At 44.1% G+C, this 19,528-nt stretch overlaps 1 protein-coding gene and 1 long non-coding RNA gene across 2 annotated transcripts in view; one reads left to right on the forward strand and one right to left on the reverse strand.

The window, feature by feature from the left end:
- Positions 1-3,298: 3,298 nt before the first annotated feature.
- LOC137471083 (uncharacterized) lies at positions 3,299-11,627 on the forward strand. The gene is made up of 2 exons (XR_010997396.1): positions 3,299-3,868; positions 8,184-11,627. It is a non-coding gene; the product is annotated as an uncharacterized lncRNA (long non-coding RNA).
- Positions 11,628-12,098: 471 nt separating this feature from the next.
- Positions 12,099-19,528, reverse strand: part of PGBD5 (piggyBac transposable element derived 5) — a 66,071-nt gene continuing 58,641 nt past the window's right edge. Inside the window, exons 6-7 of the mRNA XM_068185095.1 lie at positions 17,511-17,616; positions 12,099-16,033 (exon numbers count right to left, since the gene is read on the reverse strand). Coding sequence (XP_068041196.1) covers positions 15,838-16,033; positions 17,511-17,616 — 302 coding nt within the window. The 3' untranslated portion in view covers positions 12,099-15,837. The remainder of the gene's footprint in view (positions 16,034-17,510; positions 17,617-19,528) is intronic.

Here is a 19,528-nt window from a genome sequence, read left to right on the forward strand (position 1 = left end):
AATCCAGTGTGGCAAGGCAAATCAGTGTTGGGCCTATAGCTGTTTATTTTTCTGGATGAAATCAGCAAAGAGAACACTGCTAGATGTCTACAAGCAGTGCTTGCAGGCGGCTGGTCGGAACTGATGTTCTTGATGGCCTGTCAGTTTGCTCAGGGAACATCCCAAAAATTGGTTGTCCACCTGGGAGTCTCTGTGTTTCCCATTTTACAGAACAGGATTAGGTGCTGGAATGGATCAGAATATTTGCACATCATACTGGTTAAATCTTAAGATGGGAAAATGGAATAAGGGAGACAAGACAGACATAGCTCAATTACAAGCCAAGTGGCACAGAGAGGATGCCAGGGGCCACTTCTTTCCCTGCTAAATCTGAAGTCCTTTATCAGCAAGGAGCAAGAATTGTCCCATTCTGAGCTAGAAAGGCAGGGTGCCTGTACAAGAAGAGGTTAGATCATGAACAGTAAGGAGTATAAGGATAGGGAGTTACTGCATGCCTGCTCTTTACAAGTAGTGAGTGAGAAGACAAAGAAAAAAAAAAAGATGTTTCCAGGTACCAGGTTTAGGACAAAAGCTCTTCATATTGTTGAAAATTACTCCATGATGTGGCAGCCCTTTCAATGGAAACCAGGGCTGTAAAACATGCAAATGTATAAACGTGCACTGGGAAGTCTCTACCCCAGAGATTGATGGGAGCTTGAAGGACAGGTGGAGATAATACTATTTGATTATAATTCCATTCCTTTGGTCTTTCCTTAGGCAGTTGGCTACTGGGTTCTTAAATCCTTTGGCCCATGCTACCTCACATTTTCCATCTGAAGTGTCCTGAGGCTGGACAAACACATGGATGCACTGAGCACCTTTGGAGCACAGCAGGCAAGAGAAGACGGTGCAGCACCAGGAACGTGCCTGGGATGGCTCAGGTGAGCACATCCAGAAGGAGTGACCCAGCAGCTGGTATTTATTGTGCTGGGTGGAGAATCCCATCTCCAGCTCTCTTCTCAAATTACTTTTCTTGCTGCTTACAAAATGTTGTCCTCAACCTCTCACATAAAATGTGAAGATGTTTCTGGCTGATTTTTATATTATAATGGAAAATGGCTGCAGACAGTTTTTAAATTGCAGACTTTCACATTGAGGAAATATGGGGAAGAAATGAGTCTGGAAAGGATTAGTAAATTAATTTTGTGAATAGCAGTTTAGTGCCTTTGGGGACCAAATTCTAAATTATTTTAAGAATTTTATTCCTGTCCAAAACTGCCACAGAAGTCTGCCCATAGAATTTGCATTTTCAGTAGTCTCTTAGGTAGAGGATGGCATCTTTGACATTCTGGTGTCTTTTCATTGCATAAGTCCCTAAGGACAGTCTTTGAGAGCTTCTGAAGAAAACAAGTTATATGGAGTTCTGAAAGCATGCCATGGGATTTGCAATTAGCCTAGATGCAAAGGTCTTTGTGCTGCATTTGAATTTTGACCTTCATTAGCAGTGCCGGGGGAAAGGCTTGTAGGAGCTTCTGGATATCTTCACCTGGCACAAAGGAGGTCCTGGTTCTAGGTGGGGCACCCTGGGCTCCATTGTTAGAGAAATTATGACAAAAATGGCACCAAGGGGGCTTTTACCCCTGGGAGCACCTGCACTGTGGGATTGGTTGGAACCAGCCCTGCTCTTTTGGCTAGTGCCAGTACTATGGTACTTCTGTGAACCACTTTGTATGGATGAAACACTTCCTGGTAGTGAAGCTGAAGATGTGCCCAGCCTCTGTGGAGCAGAGCTGAGCCTGGCAGGAGTGAGCAATGCCTTTGTAGCAATGACCATTGGATGACATTCCAGGAAGATTAAAAAAAAAAAAAGGCATTAACTTATATAGATTTGGCTAAATAAAAAGTCATTTCATGGGGGACACAAAGGATGAGCCCAAATCTATGTGAGTGGAAGGTGACCCTTTAGCCTGCTTACTTCAATTCTGGCTTTGCCTGAATTCTTGTATTGGAGGAGGCACTGAGTCAGCCTGGCTCCCTGTGCCCGCACAGGCCAGAGCAGGAGTAGTCACAAGCAGTATTACTGCTCCTGTTGTTGTGTGAAGAGCTCTGTTATTGTGCTGGTGCTCTCTGGTGGGGCAGGGGAGGTTACCTGCCCCTCACAGGAAAAATGTTGGGGGTGAGAGTTGTGCATACAAAAGAGAGGCAGTCCGAGCCCAAGGTATTCCCAGAGAAAATGCTTGTCTGTGCAGGATGGTTATTTCTGTGTCCAACTATGCATCCCACCCCACTGCTGTTATACCTGTGGGAAATGTCCTTCCCTTTCCCAGCAGATGGACTTGGCTTCCCTTGTGGGTAGGATCAGAGTCGTGCATTCTGTTGGCAGCTCTGCTTTCTTTGACTGGGTGCCCTGGAGCATGAATTTCCTTAGGAAACCCAGAGATGGCAGCAAGACAAGTTTTCTGCCGCTTGGTTCCCTTGTTCCAGTTTCCTCCTTTTGGCAGAGCAGGATTTGATTTTCTTTCTCGCTATTATTAAGGGCTGCGAAGAACAGCTCTTAAATTAGCCCTGAGGAGGTGGAAAGGTAGAGGAATCGCTGTGGGGAGTTTGGTCTGACGCATGTAATAAGCACAAGCTCTACCTGATTCGACTGATGAACCCTGTCATATGCACAGCCCTCTCCCCAGTTTGTTTTTGTTGTTTTAATTAACTTTTGGCAGCCATGCCAACTTTTGGCAGCCTGTGCCTTTTTCCAACCACTGCTACAATGTTACAGTAAAGTTCTTTGGCCACAGCTTGGCTTGGGAGGCTTGGATCCATCCAAGGAGCCTCCTGTGAAAGTCAAGACCTGTGTGAAGGTGCCTAAATATCCTCCAATAGTGACCCTTTATCCCTCTTTCCTAAAACACTCCTGACTCCATCTTCTCCCCACTGCTTTGAGCAGCTCAGAGTCCGACAGCTCTGCTGTTCTTCCCACTTCTTCAGGACACTCGTGCACTGCGTGGCCAGAGATGCTTCTGCTGGAAGGGCAGAGTGGGGCTCTTCAGCCATGGAGTGTGGATGTGCACCCATGGGGATACAGATCTGGCGTGTGTGACACTGGCCCTGTCACCAGAGCCTCTGAAGGCTGTCCCTCTCTAGGGGAGATTTCTTGTCAGCCCCAGGGACTGTGGAGCAGTTGCACTGCTCCAGCTTGAGGGGATGGACACCCTGGAGCACTTAAGCTGGTGGGGAGCGGAGGGAAGGCAGCACACAAACCCTGTCAGTGCCCTGCAGCGTTCTTGGGCAAAGCAGGATTTAGGTCACCTGCCTAGGGAGCACTTTGTGCTCTGCTGACTGCCTCTATCACACAGGCCTGAGGTGCTGACAGGAGAGAAGGGCAACTTTTGAACCTCAAGTATAACTTCCTTTGACTTCAGAGGAAGTATTATGGTTTGCTTTCAGTGAGGGAAAGGAGCCTTGCAACCATCCATTTTTACAGAAATCTGCCCTAAGAAGGTGGAGCTGCTCATACATTCCTGGGTGCTTCAGCCTTTGCATAGAGCCCCAGAGAACAGCAGCCACATAAAATCTCATCCACTGTGGATTTTCATTATCCACATGAAAAACTGGGTTAAGCTACCTCAGGCAAAAAGAAATCCTGCAGGCGACTGTGAGGCTGTCATTGCTAGAGAGGCTCTGTCAGCTGGGAAAGGGCACTGCTTTCGTGCAACAATGAACCTCACTGTGTTATAAATAGCTCCTTGTTGTTCAGAAAGAAACAGAGGAAATTCTTCTCACTCCCTTTCTGTTGCATTTTCTCCTTTCAGGTAGCAAAAAATCCATTTGGTTATTTGCAGCACAGAAGCAGAACTGGTTGGGACCAGGGGCCACAAAACCAATGAGACAACAGGTAGGGTGAGCACATGGGGAGAAGAGTAGGGTCTGGCATGTCTGGTGCTTAAACCTGATGCACAGGCATGAGGCAGGGTCCCACCCACAGGGATGCAAGACAGCATTTCCAGCTCCCTGGGGTTTGGGCTGTGGCAGGCCAGCTCCCTTGCAGCCCGGTTGTGTTTGGCATCTGCTCTGCCTTGCTTAGAGGGAGCCTGGTGATCAGCCCTGCAGGCTGCTCTTTGGGGAAGCAATCAGGGAAGAGTCCCTCTCAGTGCCTGCAAACTGTTCGTGATCTGTGATTTACCACTGGACCACTGAACCACCACTCTATATTGAAATTTGGTGGTGATGCTACTGGAAAAACAATGAGAAACAGATCATACATGCTGGCCTGTGGGAAAAAGTTCCTGAATTTGTTTTGCTTCTCACACATGAGCAACAGAAAGCTGTCGCTGGCAGCCACTGAGTCCACTTGAATGTCTGAGTTTCGTGTGTGTTGGTGTGTACTTGCCCCAGTCCAGGGGAGTTTTTTTTTTGTTCAAAAAAGCGGCTTCTAAAATCACTGTAGTGCACCATGCATTGAAATTTGCTGCTGTCATCTCAGGCAAGAGAATGCTGCTGTGTATGGGTGATTGGTTTAAACTGTCTATGGCCAGTTTGTTGCACCGGCCAAGAAAGGGCCACAGATGTTTAACAGCTGGTCTGAGTCCTACTGAAGTACCCTTCAGATTCTCCAGGGTCACCTGAAGCTCTTGGCTGCAGTAACAGGTTTTCTTCATTAAACATGCAAGTATTTCTTCTATTTGAGTAGGTTTATTAAACCTGACTTGCAGTATTTAATAGCACTACTTGCTCAGCCTGGCTGCAAACTGTGGGTGATCATCCATGACCAATTTCATAAATACTTGACATTACCTGGTGTCTGAAAAGACAAACGGTGGAACTCTGCAGTGGCACTTTGCAAATTGCTTTACTGAACAGAGCAATGCTCTACCTGTTCAATATTAATTACAGGACAGGAGTGAAAAAATTATTATTTGAACTCAGAAACACTATGCTGATGTTACGCCAAGCTACTCGTTGGGATGCCTCTCTTGCACCCAGTATCAGAAGTAGCTGTAGGTTTTAGGTGGTGGTGAGTTGTTGGGCACAGTAATGGAGAGGACTGAAAAAAGATGAATTGGGATGTCAAGGAGAAGAGCAGCACACATACTCTGGAGGAACACCAGCAGGTACAGAATTACATTTTTCTTTGCAAGTGCTGGATGGGGCCTTTCCTCTGTGGCTGGATGCAAATACAATTGCTTATCCTTGGAGACGAACTTTTCCAGTGCATATGTCCAAGATATAACTATGGCTATTAATTCATGTGTTTGTCTTTATCTCCGACAGTTTCAATCTGAAAAGGCTGGGATACTGATAGACTAGTAGGCAATGAACTTTTCCAGTTCAAATCCTGAGAGTGATTTGCAATTTATTCTGGCGTGGCTGCCTGCAGATGCTAGTCTTATTCACAGCAAATAAATGTCTCTCTCCTCCCTGCTTTCCCTCAAACCTTTCAATTTTTTGGGGATTATTATTTGGCATCATTTTAGCTGACTGTTTCTAAATTCTGTGTGTGTCCAGGAGAGATGGAAGAGGTTTGCTGTGCTGTTTCCTCAAAGGGTTTGAGATGATCTTGACATCTTAAATCCTGCCTTGTTGCCCCTGGGGAGTCTGAATCTGGCAGTAGGAATATCTAACATTTCTTTTAAGGTTGCAGTCCAGCCCTGAGCCATATAAGTAGAAAAAGGAGCATATTTTGGCTTGTTGCACCTCAGTGTGTTCACACTGCAGTTGGTACCAGCTGCCTCCAGGCCAGTGCAGGGCCGTGCTGTGGGAGGTGAGTCCATCTGCTCAGGGGAGCTGATTCTCATCCAAGTTTGTGGATTGCCAATTCCCCGTGAATCTGAGAACCTCCATTGCTGCTGCTCTTGCTTCTGTGATGAAGGACAGACAGCAAATTCCCAGGCAAAACCTCTGACAGGAAATATAATCTGCAAAAAAAGCCCTGGTAAAATACATGAATCCCATGCCAGTATTGCTGGTGCAGGTGTTCCTGAGGAATCCTGCCCAAGTCCTCACCTGGGGAAGTGGGAATATCAGAGAAGCGAGAGAGGTTTCTGGCTTCTCAGTTCTCATCACCTTTTGTGTATTGATTTCTTAAACTGTCATTCCCAAAGACAAAACAGTGACTGTGCTGTAATCTAAGGAAACTGCTGCAAGGAGACCTTCTCTGCAGAGAGAGGAGATGGCTTTGCTTTGCAGGAGTCTGATTCATTACTACCTGTAAAGTGCTTTTCCAAATCTCGGGTGAGGGTGCTTTAGGAGAGTCTGCACTTTGACTTGGTGACAGCTGGGGGTGTCCTTCTCTGCAGTGTCTGTGAGGTGGCAGTTTTATTCTCTCTGTTCCCCTCTGGAGACAGAGGGACGAGTGGGATAGGATAATGGAAAAAAAACGCAAAAGGGCATGTTACGTTTGGCTTAATTAATAAAGACAGTGTTGTTGGAATTAATTGCAAATTCTCCTGAGAATAATTTCACAGGAGATTGAGTTACTGCAAGCTCTGGCCTGATCTGAATGGATGGCAGTGTTGTAAATGACAGTGCCAAGGTAACATGTGTCCGGGCAATCAGATCCTGTGTTTCATAATTTCATAAATTAAATTCCTTCTTTTATTCAACTAGTGTGCTAAAGATGATTTGCATTGCTTATTGTACCTCTGATGGCATGGCCTGATCAGACACAGCATTTGCTCTGGTCATGGCACATCCAGGGAACAAAGTGCTGTGCTGCTGGGGGCGGCTCTCCAGCCATGACAGGGAACAAGGAGAAATCCTCATTTGCTTTATGGCACAGCTGCACATCTCATCTGGTGTGTAGCTGGTCTCGCTGCAGGGGCTTGTAATCCTCTCCTTAGGTCCCTCCTGCTGTGCGTGCCTAGGGAGCTATGCAGGGAGGCACCCGTTCCTGGCTGTTCCCATCTCGGGGAAGCCCTGCCCTGAGCCAGGGCGTGGTCATGCTGATCCATCACCCTGATGATGCACCTACACACTTCCAGCCTCTGCACTCCTTTGGGATGAGCCAACCTCCACTCTAAGCTGCAGGCACACCCAGTGGTTTGATCGCTTCTTGAGCGTGGATGTGGCATCCCACAGCAGAAACTCGTGAGTTCCTCCCCTGCTGCTCAGCAGTGACTGCTGTGGTGCAAAAAACACACAGCAAAGGAGAAAAGGAGTCTTGTTTCTTGTGTGAAGGGGCCAGACTGTCCTTCAAAACAGCATTAAGGGCTGCCAATGCAGCTACTTACATGTTGAAAAGGTTTCTGCGATCCTAGCTGTGTTGAACAGCCAGAATCTCTTGCCCCTCTTTTTGTGATACTAAGCAACTTCAGAAAAATAGTCTCTTAGGGACTGGTTCCATAAAGACATCAAATAGGTCAAAGGGCTTGTTGCTGGTTGCTTCTGTTAATGTTTTGTTTTCCCTGGATTTCTGGCTTTTTCTTAGCACAGCTTAGGTGCAAATTAAATTCCTTCATGTGGAAAACACAAGATGCTATGAAGAAACACCCAGAGCAAATCAGACTGGCAGCCCAACAGAGGTCAGTGTTGAGCCACAGTCACAAACCTGGCATGCTGGGCAGCCCAGTCCCAGTGGAGCCTTTGCAGCCACGGGGAAAAGAGGGACGCAGCCCAAGGCATGGGGGACATCTTTATTGTGGCTGTTGGCAAAGACCGACTGTGACCCCACTCGTGTGTTCTCCTGCAAGGCTTCTGCTACCTTGTGGAATAAGGTTTATACCAGGTCCTAGTAACTTGCTGACTTGGAGCTGTGAAACAGCAGCCATCTGCCGATCACACGTGTCTGGTTTTGCCAACAAATGCCACTCATTTGGCGTGCAGGTCATGGGTTTGGTGGGTACCACTGGTGGTACAGACAGTGCTTGCCAGGAAGAGCCAGAGCAGCGAGGACAAAGGGCTGGTTCTGTCCAGCAGAGATATTTGAGAGCTGGGACAGCTCTCCCTGCCCTTGTGTCCACCCTGCTCTGCCCTGAGGTGGCTGGGAAGCATTGCTTGTTGGGGTCAGGACGGCACGGCAGTGGGGACAGTGGTTCCCTTTTCCATGCCTGTATGCAGGTTACACCGAAAGGCTTTTTCAAGTCAATTCTTTCTAGAGAAAATGCCTTTGTCCTCAGTGGCTGGATAGAGATGGTAGGTTTATGATTCTGATGGTCTTAGAGTGTGAACCTGTAACTTATCTTGCAGTATATTCTCTACATCCTTTCACTTAGGCACCCAGAGCATGACCAAACATCTTCCCCACATATTTCAGAAAAGAACAAGACAGGAAAAGCAACGGGTAATATATCTGACTGTATTTCAAAGTTGTTGATTGTAAACAAACTTTGTTGACGAAATAAAATCACATGACAAGATATCAGAGTGATACTATAAATCAATTTTGTTATTGTTGCCACACTTCACATTTTTGGAACTTGGAATTCAGCTTATGGTGTACAAAATTTGTAAAAATTTATTGCAAGCGTGCCTTTGTGTAGAACAGAACTGGTGTCACAAAAGTAGTTCCCTGTCCCATGCAGAAACACAGTTGTGTGACTCTTACTGTGAAGAGGTCACACACCTGCATTTCCTGAAAGACTTGGCCGTTATAAAATTGGTCTGAGAAGATTTTTAAAAAGAAAAAAAAGTAATTTGCAGTGTCTATTTTACCTCTGTAATTTATGCTTTCAACAGAAATCTTTAGAATTATAAAGAATATGGAACTTTGCAACAGAACCGCAGTTGCTGATGGTGTGAGCACAGCCCAGTGGTCTTGAAAGTACTCGGCCAGCTAAGGCCCATCTTCGCAATTGGAACTGTCACTGCATTTGATGGAATGTAAGTTGCACACATTGAAAAATAAATGAAAACAAAATGTCAATGGGGAGACTCCTTCTCCGGAATCCCCATTGTTCCTGCTTCTAATGTGGTGCTTCCACAGTCTGTAGCTTCCATGCTGTGCTGACATGCAGCAGTGCTGTGACTCCAAGGCTGATGACTACCAAACATGTATAGCCTAAGGAAAGGCATGGAGTGAGGCCAGGGATGTAGCTAAAGCAGGGTTTGTGTTACTCAATCAGCTGTGCAGACTGGTTATGTTAAACATCAGCTTTTTCTTTTAATTCAAAGGCAGCAGGAGAGTGGGGTATACATGCTGGAATGATGAGAGTTAGAAGGGATCACCTGGCTCCTCTCCCTCCATGTGTCCATCCTCTGAACTTTCCTCTGCCTTCTCAAACCCACTGTTGCCCTTGAGCTCCTCCTTGTGTCAGACCTTGCTGAGTAGCCACACCTTCACAGGATCAGATTAATCGCTGACATAAACCTGAGTTTTGTTATCTCTGATATCACCCCCAGACCATGGGATCAAGCTATTTTTTTATTTCAGTACTGAAACGCCAGGCAAATATTTGGTTTATATCTAGAAGAAAAATCCAGGTTGCAAAATAAGTCAGAGAGACCTGCAGACTGTTTTCCATCAAATGAGCAACTATGTTTCACAGAGACATGCAAATTGTTCAGCAGTCACATTTTGCAAATGTCTTGACACAGATTATTTGAGAACAAGACCACAACGTTACTTTGACACAAGTGGGTTGGGGTTCTGCACAGCTGAACCTAGTGCACTGTGCTTTGCTTTTAAATGTCTAGGCTTTTTGGGGAACTAGTGGAAATAGGTCAAAATGCTCTGAAGGCCAGAGCACACTGTAAATACTTGAAGTGTGAAAGCATTTTCCAGAGTGTTTATTTTAGAAACAGAGTCGCAAGGGCTGGGAGCAAACTGCATAGGCCTGGAATTTTCCCGTTCCTAGAAAAACTTCTGAGACCAGCTTGACTATGAAGTCTGCTTGTCCAAGGAGCTTGGATTGCAAATTGTGATCTTGTGTCTCCCCAGCTTTTTTTTTCCAGTCAGGTCCTGCACATCATGGTGCTACAGGACAGCACGACAGTCCTCTCCCGCTGGGCTCCTCACCCAGGGTCCCCTGGCATCCAAGGTTGTTCAGGTACAGCAAATGATGCTTTCCTGGCTAAGGTTTTCACACTACACATCACGTGGACCACCCTGACATCCAATACAAGCAATTATTACTTGGAAAGAGTGATACAAAATGGATTTACCACTTAAGGCCTTTTAGTGATACCTAACAGCTGTTCACCAAACCCATCAGAGTGAAAGGGCTTCAAAAACAAAGCAAAACACAAAGAAAATCCCCACACCCTGTCAAAGGTGTCTCTATGACAGCAATGCAGAGCTGAGGAATATTACAGCCATGCCAGTTGGAACAGTGGGTATGGTGCTGCTGAAACCTCTTTGGGGTCCATCCAAACCTGCTGGGACAGCACTAATGGGGCAAAGCAGACAACACCTTCACAGTGATTGCAATTAGAACAGCCTGCAGAAATAATACCCTGTTTCATCTGAGATCTGCAAAATAGCAGAAAGGACCAGCAACACAACGCTACAGAAGTAAACTGAAGGGCCAGCTCTGTGACGTCAACTCTTCCAGACTGACCAAGAACCTGCAGGATGCTTTGGATGTGTTCTAAATGCAAGGAATGAGGAAGAAAAGGAGAGTGTGGGGCAGGAAGCTTCTCCAGGGCTAGATTTCCAGAGAGACAAAGCTGTCACTTAGAAGAAGAGGAAGAGATCCTTTTTACAAAGCACAGCTGTTCTCAACTGTTTGCCAACAGTGAAGTGATGATACAGAAGTGCTTCTAGTTCATGATGCTTCTGGAAACAAAGGTAAGTTTAGGAAGAATTGCAAGAATGAATATATATCAAGCAGCACTGATGGCAAGCTTGCTTTTGGGTAGATGATGTGATGTGTTGGTACAAGTATCCTAGTTAACAGCAGGCCAAATATTATAGGCTCCTGTTTTGAGCTTAGAGTTCCTTGCCCTTGTGAAACTGTGAACAGGCCTTCGACACTTCAATGTTTTTCTCAGCCAGACTGAGATGAGCTTGTTTTACAAACAACCAATCTTACATCAATCTGAGTGTGAAGGAAGTGCCATGGCAAACTCCATAACAGAGGTGGATGGAAGACTTCATATTCCATCTAAGCCTCAGTGCATTTTCTTAACTCAGTAATTATTTGTCTGAATTTCACACTGTTTACTGGACTATTGCAGAGCTTCAGATTTTCCATATATCTCTTCTCAGTTCCTCTAGGCTTTTTGGGCTCCTACGTTTTATCAAATTTTCTCTTACTTTTAGTGCAATTTGGTTTTAACTCATGCCAGCCTGTATGAAGGAACCTGTGCTAAGTCCCACAGCCCTTACTTAGGGGGAAATGATACTTGGCATACTTTCATTCTAGTTAGGAAAAGTGCTTTTGAACAAGAACCAAGTCACTGAAAACATAGAACACAGCCTTAATCAGCAGGAGTGCAAACTCCACTTTACATTTTCATGACCCCCCTTATCTGTGCTGTGCCTTGGTGTCTGGTAGGAAAGGAAAAGCTTTGATAAGCTAATGATGTCTCACGAGTGCTGAGGTTGTTACAGCACTTTGCAATCCTTGCTTGTAAAGTACCAGAGATGCACAGAATTATCAGAGCAGCATAATCCCCCAGTCCCCCGCTTGTCAGTGGAATCAGCTCTACCACAAGGGGAGTAAGGCATGGAAGAATGAGATACTGGAGGCTGCTTTTCACTACTCACTAGCTCAAGACAGACTTCTAAATAACTGTTAGAAAGAAAGCAATATCTTCAGGAAAAAAAAAGGCCACAGAAATATATCTGGAGGTAAAGAACAGGAATGCTGTTTTTGAGTTGCTAAATTCAATTTTCTCTAGAATAGAAACAGAAAATGGAGATGAGATTTCTTTAAATTGTGCCCTATTGTCAAGTGTACAGATGGACTGAAGTAAAAAGTGGCAGAATTCCTGCAAGCCCTTGAAGCATTTTTCAATGGAGACAACAGTGGAAACCACTTCCCAGTGGCTTCGAAGCTCTGGCAAGTGTGGTATTACACACTGGGAGAAGAAATGTTTTCCAAGAATGGATCGTGGCACGACAGACATTTCCTGAAAGTACTGTGCATAGAAGGTGGTAGGTATGTCTTACTGATGGTCTCGGTTCTTTGAAACAAAGTTTGCATACCAGGAACAAGTAATTATCAGTTTTTAGAAGTACACGTCAATGAAAATTCAATTCAGCAGGAGAGAAAGGAGCTGTGCTGTGCTCCCTTCACTACTTCAGTGTTGAACTTCTTTTTTTTTTTTCCTGAAAAAGTTTAGAGACATTCCTCTGTGACTTGGTTGCCATTTCAACTGCATTTTACCTACTGCTAAGTTCTCAGTTCTCTTACCCAGATTGTCTTAAGGCTACAAACAACTCAGACTATAATTTCACAAACTATTGCACAATTAGACTCACACGCACTATGACAAGCACCCTTGCACTACTTTGAGACTTTTTTCCCCCCTCTTTAATTAGGGAGAATCTTCAACTTACAAGCAGGTGGGGAACCAAATCTGAGTAAGCCAGTTTGCAGTAAAGGAAATAATCCTGCATAGGCTGAGCTGCAGTTGACAAACTTTAGCCATTTAAAAATTATCCTGTATCTTCCTTAATTACTTTGCCTCGGTTGTAGTAACAGAAAAAGTGCAAGATGCTTCTTCAACAAGGAGAAATCTTAACTTTCCCCAACCCTATCCATTTCCAGTCAATAAAAGGAAAAGATGAAGGGAAGAGTCATCTGTAGATATAGACTACACTTTGGTGGCTTTTGCTTGTTGGCTTCAAGAGCCAAAATTCAGGCATTTTGTAAATATAAATATATATAAATATTTTTGCTTACTTATGGAATGTTTGTGCATGATAAGAACAACAGTTCCAAATGATGAGGGATGTTTAAGGCTAAGAAAATGAAATTCATTGCAAAGCTATAATTTTGTTTTCATTTTTCTCCTTTACAAAGGAGACTAAAGCATCTTCCCTGTAATAGTCAGCCACTGTGTAATCCCCCGTCAACACCAATTCTAGGGAAAACTACTCAGGACCCAGTCCCTGAGGCAAAAAGCTAGGATCTCATGATTGAGCTCAAGTAATCCGCATAATTAACTGCATACATTGGTGAAAAATTAAATAGTTCAAGGCCTCAGGCCTACAGTCATCCAAAAAAAGAAAAGGCATTTTCTGTATGGGATGGCCTAGATCCAGGTCTTTAAGCATACATAGTTATATAACAATTGGCCAAGGGATCCAGATTAATCCCAGGGGCCTACAATGTAGCTGGAGAGTGGTCTGCCTACTCCTCAGAAATGCCAAGTGGCTCCAAGGTGGTCTTGGAATGTCTGCTGGGGGGCATGGTTATCCTGCACATAGCCCAGCATGGCATGGGAGTGTAAGGAAGCTGGACTTTTCATTTAAGCCATCCCATCAGTAAAGTTCCAGCCAAACTTTTCCTTACAGCCCCAGTTTTAACTACTATATAAGTTTATGGGATATAATGAGCTAGTAGCTACACTTCCTGATCCAATATAGGCTGGCATTGTCTGAAGCAGGGAGCAATAAGAACACTCTGTGAAATTTCCTGAAAAAAAAGAAAACTGTAGGTTTATATTGCTGAACATTCATTTTTCATGCTTCAGGCTAGCTGCTGCCTTCCTTTGAATACTTACAAGACTGACAAGAACCAGCTATCAAACACAGTCTGAAGAGGGGTGGTCTCAGTTCTCTGCAGGGTCAAGAAATTTTGAACTGATTCTTGGGTTCCTGTGCAGTTTGGCATTGTCAAGGGCTAGAGTGGTACAAACTCACCCCCTTCTTTTCTGGTTAGGAGGCCTCAGTGCACAAAGTTTTGTCCTTTCTCCCATGTTTCCTGGGTGGAAACCTTGTGGACTGAGAAAAGGATGCTCAGGAATCCTGCTGCTGTTCATTGTGCAGCTGGCAGGCGGAGCAGGATGTGTGGGACAGGCTCCAGGCTGTAGCACAAGCAGAACCACCATGGAGTCGGCCATCCCCTTCTCTCCTTGCAACCAGGTGAGATCTGCCTCTAGGTCTATGCCAAACAGTAAGACTTTGGTGGAAACAAAGGTGTCAGTGCGAGGATACTCCATGGGCTAGTCATTCATTTACTAACCCCCGCTGGATTCTTCCTCTGTTATTATTTACATGCTATGCATTTGCATGTCACAGAATGATGAAATCTGAGGAGTTTCCAAATTTTTGTTGGTTACCCTCTATTGTCTCTTGTCAGACAGATACATGTAACCTTGTAAGATTTACACTGATAAATCAATCATTCACTCCATTCCTCTTGAATAAACTTGAGTCATTCTTTGGGAGTAAACTTTTCAGGCTTGGGGTCCTCTAATCAACATGGTTTTCTGCCCTGCAAGTTAATGCAATTCTGTTTGTGCCCATCACTGCTAACCTTCAGAATACAGTTTTTTGATGATTGAGTTGTGGACTGAAATCAATAAAGTGTAGAGGGCAGGGTAGTAGTTCCCCTCAGTATTGATTCCCTTGTTTCAATCATACCTCTCTCTTTTGGCATTGTTTTCTGAAACTCCAGTGGCTTTCCGATTCCACGAGCACCAAAACATGGCCTTGACCACCAGCTCACAATGATGCTTGTCCTCTACAGTGTCACTCAGAACAGAATAACTTTTTAGGCCTGCTCTGTTTTAGCAAGGTTTAAGGTTGGTTGCAACTGGACTTTTTTTCCTTTTCTAAGACACAATGCTACGCTATTTTACTAAACATGTAATCTGCTTAATTACAACTACTGTGACAAGCCCTGAACTCTACCAAAAAGAATTCCTACAGAACACCCCACAGTGATAATGGGAAACACTTGGCTATTAGTGACTTCTTTTTTCCTGCCAACTGTGTGCCAAACAAAATTCTAAAGTGGACCAAAAAGGTCTTGACAGTAACTAAAGAAAAAACAAGAAATTATTGTTCTTAAAACTTTAACAGTCCATTACATTAGCTTTTTAAGTAACATTTAAGATACAGTTGAAATCAAGAAAAAATATAGTTGATATATTTTGATTTCTCACCTGTACACTGACCGTGGCAGTTAAGATGTGAGGCAGTATTACTTACTGGTTTACTCACTGTTAATTACAGTAATTAACAGTAATTAATACTTACAGTATTAATCACTGTTTGTGTAAAAAAATGCTTCATCATGGTTAAAAAAAAATCAGTGTAGTGTATTTGTTATCTTAAACTCACTAATGTACTTGGTTTCTCCTAATTTTCCTGTGTTCTAACTGGGATCAAATTGTCTTATGTTACATTAATAAAAACAAAGGGAAAAAAAAAAACACAGAAAGAAGAAATCATGACTGGTCCTCAGTTCCTGGCTGCCTGTCTGTGAAGGTGGTGTTTGTCAAGATGCCTGCTGCAGGGCTCCTGTGCTGGGCTGCTCCGCCTGTCCCAGTGGAGGACAGCAGCGGCGCCTCGTGGGACGTGGGACGGCAGCCACGCTCAGCCACAGCCCTCACAGGGCTTGTCCCGGAATTTAGTAACTCCAAGGAAGGTGTAGATTTTCCTATAATGCCCGTCTAGGACTGCGGAGCTGTGCCAGCTTCTGACAAGCTCTTGGCCCAAGAGGAACTTTACAAGGTGACCCTGTTCAACAAATAGCATTGAGATGATGGCTAATTTAAGTCTATTTTCGGTATACAGATTCCCACAGGGCATTCACATATGCAATTTTGCGTCAGCTTTTCCAGTGGCACTTTCTGCACGAGATGTTTACATCCAGCTGATACTAGGAACAAAGTTTGCACCTCTCTAGTGGCATCACTTGGCATTTTTGGATAACAGCACTGGTGGTGTCACAAGTTCCTTGCTTTGCTGCTCCAGGTGTGGTATCTTCTGCTTTCTCTCCAGCCCCTGCCTACGCCACCAAGAGCAGAGCATCAATGGGTGGGTGAGGTGTCCTCCAAGCCCAGAAGCTCCTTTACAAGTCTTTCACCAAACTGTGCACGGCTGTACCTTGTCACATGGTAGGCCTCTGACATTTTGTAGAGGATGTAGGCATTATTTATAGCGATGCTGATGGCAAACCAGAACACTTGTTGCCAGGTCTTGTTTGGTTTGTGAGAAATGAAATACCTAAAAGTCAAGAAAGGAGGGAAAAACACTGTTCAGCCAAACAATTGCAGCTGGGATGCAAGAAATCACCCCAGACAAAGATCCTGCAGTCCCAAAGGAGAAGCAGACATGGGACTTAATGCCTGGTTCAAGTAATATTTAAAGAAATTTCGTACAATATATTTGACAGACATTAACATCAAATTTGCACAATTTTGGATGTTTCTGGCAGTATGTAAAAGAGCAGACCTCCTTGCTCACAGAAGCAAACTTCTGCAATAATCTCACCTCTGTATCACTCCATGTAAATAAGAGTACTGATAAACATTCCTTGAGCTCACCCATGACAAATATCCTTGTGAGAGGAGATGTAGGTCTGAATCTCTTCAATTTGTAACTAAAAAAAAAGCCTCAGTCACATTACATTACAGTTTTGGGAAGCTTACTGATGCTTCTCCTCAGGTTTATTGTGAGCAAAGGATGATTGCTGCTGCTGTCAACAGTAGGTGGGAGGATGTGGGGGTAGAGCGAGAGCGTACACTGCTGGTAGGTGGACCACAAGGCAGAAGTAGAGAGGACTGACATCTTTATATTTAGGTTCTGACTAATTCTAGGACTGCCAGAATATTCTTTCTTCAGTCATAAGATTTCCTTCTCTCCCATTTTCCTACTTTCATTTTTTTAGTAACCATTTAAATGTACTACCCCAGCTTTTTTCCACATTGATTTCCTCAGACCAGATCCCAACATCATTTTCCAGCAACCACCTCCTCCTCTTTCATATATTCTACTGAATTCTTGCTGCATTGCCCAGAACTGGCTTGAAAAATCTGTGCTGCTTTTTCTCTCTTCTCAATTTCTAGTTCTTGAAATCTTCTGTACCTCATTGCTATTCCCACAGCCAAGCTTCACTACTGCTATTCTTACTCCCTGCTGTTCCTCCTTGCTACATTAAGAGCTAACACTGAGGACACCAACTGGAATTCAGGACCCAAAAGTTCTACAATCTGCTCTCTTATCATGTAGGTCAGCTTTACATGTAGAACTGAATGTCTTTTTTTCTTCTGGCTCCAGGTGATGCAAATATCACCAGGACAGATTATCAACTAAACATCATCTACTGCTAGAGGTGGAGAGCTGAACTAGCCTGAGAGACTTGTGGGGCTGGTAGAGCCTTGTTGAATTCTCTATCAGTCTGCTGGTTCATCCTCCCATCACTTCTTAAAAGTCATTTATAACATGCAAAGGACCTGTGTCTCAAAATTTCTTTTTTTTTGTCTGATGGATGGGTAGATAGAGCCAAACCAATACCAGCAATGCAGTTCTTGCTTTGTGCAGAGCCAGCATCTGATCTTTGATTTAAACAGACGTTCTGTCAGAGACTCAGTGAAAACAGCATTGGGGCCTCAGATGCAGCTCAACATGAACAATTCAAACCTTGCAGCAAAAGAGAAGGTGTGAAAGAAGTACATACAAACATGCACATCTTCTTACTTACTTGCTGTATTTATCATCATATTTGCAGATATAGCTAAGGTGAGCAGCAAAGGCTTCAACTGCCAGTGGGCATGGAATTTCTCCGCTTTTCCTCTTAATTATAACTCCTGCATCAATTAGAAACATAACAGTTTCAAATTGACATCGTAATTCTAGCAACTGAAAAATATGTTTTCAATAAATGGCTTATAAAATAAACATTATTGACAGTCTTCCCCCTAAAGCTGCAAAATTATCTGTAACATAGATGCTAACTTGATTTCTTTTCCCACAGGTTGAACAAGCGGAAGGGGAAGAAGAGAGATCATTTTTCAGTTGGAAATGAAAAGGTCTTAGACACAAATATCTTTACCATATATTCAAAGGAACCCACACATTCCTGTAGTCCCACAGTAGCCCCCTACACACAGTATTAGTCTCTCCTTTTGTGGGCCACAAGAAGTTGTGGTCACCTCTAGAGCAGTGACTTGCTGTTATATGCTTTGAATTCTGGAGGTCCCAAATTAGTCCCTTGAAATTAAATCCTTTGCTTATCTCCACCCACAGGGGCTAAGAGCAACGTCACCTTCTCTTCACTGGGTGCCAATTGACACAGAGAAGGAAATATAGTAAGAAGGAGCCAAATGGCTGATCTCAGTGCAGACAGAAGTGAAGCTGGCAGGTGACTGCAGTCTCTCAGAAATGAAAAGCAGCCTGGTTCCTGCTGTGGGGAGCCAGAGCTCAGAAATACCTGTAGGTTGCTCACTGGAACTGACCACACATTTTTCTGCCTGCAAGTCTGCTTCCTGTCCTGCCTAGTCAGCTGGCTTGGTAATTCAGCTCATCATGGGGGATGGCCATCCTGCCTACTGCAGAAATCTGTGGAAAGTCAACAGGCATCACCCTGCAGCCTTCTACCAACCACTCTTTGCACATTCAGGTGCTAGAGCAGGTTACTCCAGAATTGGGCCCCATTCCTTCATGTGGTCTATCTTTGACCTGTAGTGTTTTATCCAACACTACAGCAGTATTTTTAAGTCCAATGTCCTCCTAAGAAACTCCCCTAGCTCTTTTCTGACGTACTGCTCCCAGAGAAAGCTCCCTGTAGGAAGGAAGGGTGGGTAAAACAAACTTAGAGCATAGAAGTCTGTTCCCTAACTTTTGACCTTATGCCCCCACAGGCTTCAATTGTGGGCTCTCCAGGGTATGGAGCACCACTTACTCCATGGCTATGGCACACTGCCCAGTGAGGCTCCCTTCTCTCAGGTACAACACTATTTTATCCAGGTCTAGAGAAGCACAGGCTTGGTCGCATCCTTTCTCAGCATCATTTCAGTACGGGTACAATCCTCAGCTTTCTCATTTCTCAAGCTTTCAAGAAAATTTTCTTCCCCTTCCTTCTGCCAACTCTTTTACAATCAGCCCTTAAATGCTACTCACGTTTTGATTACAGACTTCACCATTTCATTCCTCCAGCTGGAAGTCTCATTCCATCCATTATCTCTGTCAAGCCCCCTGTGCTGTCCTGGCTGGCAGGCTCTATTTTGAAGCTAGTATGCGACATACTAAATGTCGTGTTACAGCTGAGCCATGCAGAAATTTATTTGGGGTGTTTAAAGTCTGATTTTTCAAGAGTCCAAAATTATATTACCTCTGAATTGTTCAATACACTCTCCTTTCACCTCTGCCTCCTCAAACTGGGTGTAAATGTAGCCCAAGGAGTGGCGGGAAAAACCAATCAAACAAAACAATTTCTTCATTACATTCATGTAATTATTATAGTGTGGTTTTGATTCTTTTAATGAGTCCTACACATATCTGGCCAGCATGAGGTAAAAAGAACTGATTCACCACCAGCCTGCTGCATTAGTGCTGCAAAATCACTTGCCATCTCATCAGGGCAAGTCAGGGAAGGTTAAGTATGTTCCTGGTATAAGTATTATACAAAAAAAAAAAAAATCACCTTATTTCTCCTCTTGCTCTCTTCTCTTTCTTCCCCTTCTCTTCCTTTGGAGAATTTGTATTTCCTTTGTGATTTAC

This window comes from Anomalospiza imberbis, chromosome 3, assembly GCF_031753505.1.
Source record: "Anomalospiza imberbis isolate Cuckoo-Finch-1a 21T00152 chromosome 3, ASM3175350v1, whole genome shotgun sequence".
NCBI lineage: Eukaryota > Metazoa > Chordata > Aves > Passeriformes > Viduidae > Anomalospiza > Anomalospiza imberbis.